At 40.8% G+C, this 7,250-nt stretch overlaps 1 protein-coding gene across 1 annotated transcript; it reads left to right on the plus strand.

The window, feature by feature from the left end:
• The first annotated feature begins 1,583 nt into the window (after nucleotides 1-1,583).
• On the plus strand, nucleotides 1,584-7,250 carry LOC144709292 (Calmodulin-binding protein). The gene is made up of 8 exons (XM_078582791.1): nucleotides 1,584-2,000; nucleotides 2,356-2,431; nucleotides 2,609-2,667; nucleotides 3,320-3,813; nucleotides 4,205-4,365; nucleotides 4,449-4,652; nucleotides 5,161-5,392; nucleotides 6,472-7,250. Exons 1-8 carry the CDS (start codon nucleotides 1,873-1,875, stop codon nucleotides 6,972-6,974), a joined length of 1,857 nt encoding a protein of 618 aa, XP_078438917.1. The 5' UTR covers nucleotides 1,584-1,872; the 3' UTR covers nucleotides 6,975-7,250.

Consider the following 7,250-nt stretch of genomic DNA (forward strand, 5'->3'; position numbering starts at 1 on the left):
ATGGAAGGACGTGGATCTAGACAGAAAATGATGCAATCCTGGCCCTTGATTTCAGGAATCTATCATTTAGGAAACAAAAAGAAGACCACTTCTCAAGTTAAACTCTCATTCCCCTATTTTGTATCTCATTTTTGAATTCTTTCCCTCCTCTTTATTGATGGACCAATCACATCATCTTTATTTGCTCCATTTTTCTATAGAGAGTGTCAAGTTTTAAGAGCAGTGAGCCCAGTCTATTGATTCTGGAGAATAAGAAAGAAAATCCTGTTACCATGTTCCTCTAGTCTGCCTAGCTAGATTTTCATTATGGAAGATGGCCATGATTCAGCACTTTTTCTATTGCTGCTAACCAGATAATCCTGTTGTAAGAAAAGTTACAACATTTTTCATCCATTGATTGATACGACCCAGTTCAGCTGCTCGCTGTAATTCTTTTAGTGCCACCAACATCAACTTCCCAAAATTTCACCACCAACATCAACATTTTTCCCCAAAATCAGACTAAGCTCACCTATTTGGAGTCAAATCAACCAAGCTGATTGGCTTCACATTTAAATTGGTAGGTTTGTTTGTTTGCCGCTTTTAGATTGGCCAAACTGCACCCACATGTCTTAGACAGTCCAGCCACTTCTCATTGCACTCCAGTATGTATCCACCACTATCACTAGCTGACCAACATCGCCAAAGCACCAACAAAGGTATACTTTTTTAATATATTTAATCCTATTCTTAAATAGTAAAATTCATGACAATTTCCTAGATTCCTATCAAATCATTAAAATATATTAAAATTAAGATAAACTTACTTTTCATTTACTTAAATTCGTTTCACTGGTTTGCCTCTGTTTAATTTAATTCTTTTAAAATATCTAAAAATTTTAAAATCATAAAACTTATAAAATCTTAAAAAATAACCATTGAATTAATATTTGAGCTTAAACATTCAACTGGAAAATTTTATTGTATTTGTCTAACTTCTCCATATCTACTCTCATCCCACATTGACTTTTCTATCTACAAACTCATTCAAAGCTTGTTGGTCTGACATCATTAACCCTTCACATTTCAGAGGCGACTTTAAAAACTTTGATATTAAGTTAGTCATTAAAGTGTGTCTTAAAAAATACTTTTCATGCTAGTTTCAACGTCATGTTCCTCTAGAAAATAATTTCATGATTTAGGCAGTGAAACTTCCTGAATTAAATGCTTGACTCATATATATATACAAAGATAACTATCACACGTTTACTCATCCAATCTCTAATGTTGTTCCTGCGGTACAACAAAAAGATTCATTCTTCTCCCCTGCCGACTACGCATGGGTCTACGATAAAGACAGCAGCCGGCGAGTGAGAGGGAGCAGCAGACCGCAGGGTCGGGACACCCCCCGGGAAGACGATAAGAGGCTGTGTGGTTCAGACTGTGCGGGATCCGGTCACCGTCGGTGAAATTAAAGATCAGCGACCCCTGTCAAAAAATAAAAAAAAATAAAAATGGAAAATAAACGGAGGGCTACGGTCACCGAGTGTGAAAGTAAGAGACCAATGACCGGAGGGTGACAGGTCAAAAGGAGTTAAGCCAAAGTCGCCGGCGGCGGGCTAGGCGGAGAACCGGATCGCGAGAAGTCGTCTTCTTCCTCGCGATCTCTGCTAGAGTAATCTGCTGTTGATTTCTTCTTGATTTCTTGAATCAGAGATGAAGTAGATGAAGTCGCAAAGAGCAGCTTCTGATTGATCATCTTCTGTTGATTGATTGATCGACTGTTGATTTGTTCGTTCTGGTTTGAGTTTTTGGTGTGGAGTTTGGGGGTTCCTTTAAGAACCGGGCGTTGAAACTGGAGTTGATTTAGGGTTTAGATCTTGAGATATTGCTATGCAGCGGCACAATAGGCATCAGGAGAGGCCCGGGGCGATGATGAGGGGGAAGCGGGAGTTGGAACAGGTGGATACTGAGGAGAGACAGCAGGAGGGGAAGCGACCTAGAATTCCGGCTCTCGCTAGGTTAGCTTCTGGATTTTGTGCGAATTTGACTTGTGGAGACTTTCGGTGGGTTGTTTTTGGGCATCCGTTGGTTCTATGGTCATTGATGCTGTGCAATTCATGGGAAAAAAATGGGTTTTTGTTTAACTGGTTTGCAATTTAATGCTATCTTTCTGCAGCTGTGTCATTTTGAAACATGCTCTTCCTCGATCTTCTCTTCTCCTGTTGTCTCTCTCCTGTTTGATATTGGGTTGTGTTTTTCCCTATAAACTGATGCTATGAAGTTTCATAGGAAAAGTGGGAATTTTCTTGAACTGGTTTGCAATTTGTCGTACTTTCTTTCTCTAGTTTTGATTTTCTTCAATCTTTTTGTCAGTGTGATTGTTGAAGCGCTAAAGGTGGATAGTTTGCAAAAACTCTGTTCATCTCTGGAGCCGATACTTCGGAGAGTGGTATGATTCTTTCCCTTAATGATTGTTCACCTCTTTTTTAAATGGCACCCCTCGTCAATCTTGCATTCATTCATTATTTTCTCATACAATTGCCAATGGTACCTGCCTGCCAAATGAGATTTGACCATAGTTCTACATCTTAATGCGTGTCATTTTATTTTAATTCGTTGTAAACAGGTTAGTGAAGAAGTTGAGCGTGCGTTGGCAAAGCTAGGCCCTCCCAGGGTGAATGGAAGGTAATTTTTTTTCTTCATTTTTTGTAAAGATCAGTATTTTACTTACCTGACATACAGTAGTTTCAGTATCAGGTATAGGTTAGATGTACTGTTATAACCCTCGTCGTTTTTCCTTACTTCAACGTAACCTGTTTAAAGCTTCAGATATTTTTGTAACTTTTTTAAATACCTGACTGATTAAACTAACTTGCTCTTCAGTTTGTCCTCCTCTATCCAACGACGAGTTGTCATCTTCCTCGTTATTTTTCAGTGCCATGATGACATTGAAGATGACATATTCATCATTAATGTCATCATTTAGAGGCAAATGAAAACAAGGATGTTGAGGATGTTGGAAGAATTCTCGTTGTCCTAGTTCTTATGCTATCCGGGATCATGATGGCGATGATGAGACTGCCATTGTCACTCGTTTGATAAAATGATGACGATTATGATGACAATGATCATTTCTGGACGATGACCACTATTACATCCTTGGACAACAAACACTATTTGGCGTGTACAACATCCTTGGAAAGCTTTTTTCTCTTTACTTTGATTGGAATTCATTAACATGCCACATCGTAAAAATACCCACCGGATTATTTTTATCACGAATTCTTTGTGATAAACTTATTTTATGTGACCTTTATTTTGAATCTCTGAAATTCAGGGTTTCCCCCAAGAGAATTGAAGGGCCCGATGGCAGGAACCTTCAACTTCATTTCAGGACTAGACTAGCTGTGCCCTTGTTTACCGGTGGAAAGGTAGAAGGAGATCAGGGAGCAGCAATCCATGTTGTCCTTCTCGATGCGAATACTGGACACGTTGTCACCTCAGGAAGTGAGTCTTCAGCCAAACTGGACATTGTCGTGCTCGAAGGCGACTTCAACAATGAAGGTGACAATGATTGGACGGAAGAAGACTTTGAGAGTCATGTTGTGAAGGAGCGCGATGGGAAGAGACCTCTTTTGACTGGAGATCTTCAAGTTACTCTTAAGGAAGGAGTTGGAACTATCGGAGATCTCACGTTCACTGACAATTCGAGTTGGATTCGGAGCAGGAAATTCAGGCTAGGGTTGAAGATTGCTTCGGGTTTCTGCGAGGGGATTCGCATCCGCGAGGCAAAAACAGAAGCCTTTATTGTAAAGGATCACCGCGGAGAATGTAAGTGCTCTACACTAAGCTCTAAACCCTAAACCCTAAACCCAAGAACCAACCTGAAACCCTAAGAGCTTAAAGCTAAACCACAAACATAAACGTTGACTGTAAAAGCTAAATCAAAAACTCTAGACTCTAACCTTAAACCCTAAACACAAAGCCCTTAATCCTCAATCCTAAAGCCTAGTTCCGAAATTCTAAATCCTAAACTCTAGACATAAAATTCTGAAGCTTAAAATCTAAACACTAAATCCTAAACCCTAAGCCCTGTGATCTAATTATCTGCAAAAGAGTCCTGTACCATAAACCCAAAACCGTAGACCTTAAATACTAAACAGAAAAGTTGATATAACATCTGTTTTATTCGTCATCTTTTTTTTTTTCCTTTTTCTATCAGTGTACAAGAAGCACTACCCCCCTGCGTTGAAAGATGAAGTCTGGAGATTGGAAAAGATCGGAAAAGACGGTTCATTCCACAAGAGACTTAACAAGCACGGTATTTACACAGTCGAGGACTTTCTTCGCTTTGTGGTCCGTGACCCACAGAAGTTGCGGAGTGTAAGATTCTGAGCTTCCTGGACTTACTTTTCTTCTTATTATTTTACATAATTTTAATGATTTCAATTGATTAATAATTGAAGATTCTCGGAACTGGGATGTCGAATAAAATGTGGGAGAGTCTCGTCGAGCATTCCAAGACATGCGTCCTCAGCGGAAAGCTCTACGTCTATTACTCTGATGACTCAAGAAACGTCGGTGTTGTCTTCAATAACATTTATGAATTAACTGGGTTGATCGCAAATGGGCAATATCACTCTGCTGAAAGCCTTCCTGACACGCAAAAGGTTAGGTTTGATTTTTCCTCTGCCTATGAACCAAAAACTCTAGTCTCTGCAGTTTATTATCAAAATTTGAATCGACCCATAGAGGAAACTTCGTCTTTTGTTAAGGTTGAGAATGGGATATTTGCGGGCCTGCAGCACATTGTTCGGGTTGTTATTTTCATTGCTATTTTGGCTCTATAAGATGGATCAATTTTCTCCCGTGTTTTTGTGCTTCCATATTTTTTGTATTTTCTTGACCTTATAATAGGGCAATCCCGATCAACGGTAGAAATGCACAAATGCTACCTATTTTTGCATTGCTGGCTGTGTTTTTTTTAATGAAATTTATGGCTGTGTTATTTACTAACACAGTAATTTTTTATTTTTTTCAATCTTTTTGCATTTTCTGACCTGTAACTGAGATCATTCTGAATCTGCAGTCGGTTATGCTGGCAGTTTATTTCCTCTAACATTACGGATGAAATAAACCTAAAGTATTGATTTAAATGTTACTTTTTCGTAATTTCAGATTTTCGTGGATTCCTTGGTAAAGAAGGCATATGAACGTTGGATGGATGTGATAGAATACGACGGAAAAGCTCTGTTGAATGCGAAAAAAGGCAAGAGAGTGCCCGCATCCCGGCTTGCAGAACCTCTGATGGCCCCATCCTTGAACTATCCTTCCTATGATCAGCAGCTTCCTTATGGTGCTCCTGTCCCTCCCCAGCTTTCTCTCTTGGAACCCAGCCTTGGCGTTGGAGGTAATATTTCATCTATGTTGTGTATGATGTGTTATTGCATTCGGTAGCTCAGAAGAGCCTAGAAATGCAAAAATAGGTAGCATTTGTGCATTTCTCTGTCTTTCCACTGGCAAGAGAGAAACAGAGGGAAGGGTGTATGTATGTAAGCTGAAGAGACTTTCTATTTTATTTAGTATTTTCTCATGTATTGACCCATAACAAGCCAATTGTTGCGTGCCTTGTATATGGCTTATTATGTGTCCTGTTACATGTGGCCGTTACGTAACCCATTATATTAGGGACATACGGTAGCAGAATATTGCGTGTGAAAACTTAGTTTTCTTTCGTTGTTTCTGTGTCTCCTGCCATCTAGGGTTTGGATACAGGGAAACTGTGCATTATTGTGATGTTGTGTATGTGTGGTTGTGATTTCCTTTTTAGCGCAGAACAGACCCAGAAAAGAAAAAATAGGTAGCATTATGTGTATTTCTCTCTCTGCGTCAGGTGTGAGAAAGATAGGGAAGGAGTAGAAAGTGTTCCACTTTGATGTTGACTTATGGTTTCTTCTCTCTCTCTCTCTTATTCTATTCACTGCTTCACTTTAAAGCACAAGATAGACTCATGAGAGAAAAATAAGGCAGCATTATCTCCACGTCCATCTCTGCTGACACAGAAATATGGGGTGTCAGAAAACGATCCATATTTGATGTTGGCATGTGGTTTCCCCTCACACTCTCTCCCTAGGTACTGTTTGTCTTCGTTTTTCTTAAAGAACATTCTTCTTGACTTTATTGTACAACGGAGACCCGGACAAGAAAAAAATATAAGATTACATTATCTCCATTTACCTATCTGGTAACACTAGGAGAGGAACCAGGAGCAGAAATTATCTCAAATTTGATATCGCCATGTCTCTCTCTCTGTCTCTGCCTCTGTGTCTTCATCTTCATCTCCCTTTACGTCGGTTTCTCTCTGTTGGGTTGGTTTCAGAATCGACTAAGAAGAGAAAACAAAACAAAAAAAATGCTGAATATGATTGCTATGATTGGTCAGTATTCTGGATCTTGATCATGATCTTTCTGCTTGATTCCAACTTGCAGGGGCCTACAGTGAGGACGAACTGAGAGGCTACGGCGACCACCTCAACCACCATGCTAGCCAATCACCCGTCGATAGCGGCGACTTCTCTTCTCAAAGCCAACACCTCGTCCCAAGCTCCTCCCATCTCTGTAGCACCGGAAGCAGCGTTGTCTATGATGACTGGTCTCGCCGCAGCGGAGCTGGCCCGGAGGACGTGTTTCCTTCAGAGGACGAGATACGGCTAAGGAGTCATGAGATGCTCGAGAATGAGGACATGCAGAACCTGCTTCGGGTGTTCACCATGGGTGGCGGCGGGTCATCTACTCTGCCCGATGGCGGCGGATTCTTCTCTTCATTTATGCAATCACCTCTGCCTGGCTTCGGCTTTGTGAGGACCGCAGTCGGGAGCTCTGGCAAGGCGGTTGTCGGGTGGTTGAAGATCAAGGCAGCGATGCGGTGGGGCATCTTCATCAGGAAAAAGGCTGCCGAGAGGCGGGCTCAGCTTGTCGAGCTCGAGGACTGATCGTTGACTGTGCGTTGACTTTGTTTATTGCCATCTGATCCTCAATTTATGCTTGTACAGAGGATGTTGGAGGCAGCCTAGGTGGCTATTACTCTTCCACGACATTCTGTCTGTATAGTAAGAGTGTAGCCTACGTCTTTCTTGGCCCGTTTGTTGGGCATGTCGTCTACTTTGTGAGATCTACTTAAGGACATGTCCATGTAGGGTCCCTTTCTTGTCCTGAATCCTGATTGACCTGGGATTTTCTAGAATTTCAAAAAGTTAAGGGGTTAATTA

The sequence above is a fragment of the Wolffia australiana genome, chromosome 11 (genome assembly GCF_029677425.1).
Source record: "Wolffia australiana isolate 7733 chromosome 11, ASM2967742v1".
Classification (NCBI taxonomy): Eukaryota; Viridiplantae; Streptophyta; class Magnoliopsida; order Alismatales; family Araceae; genus Wolffia; species Wolffia australiana.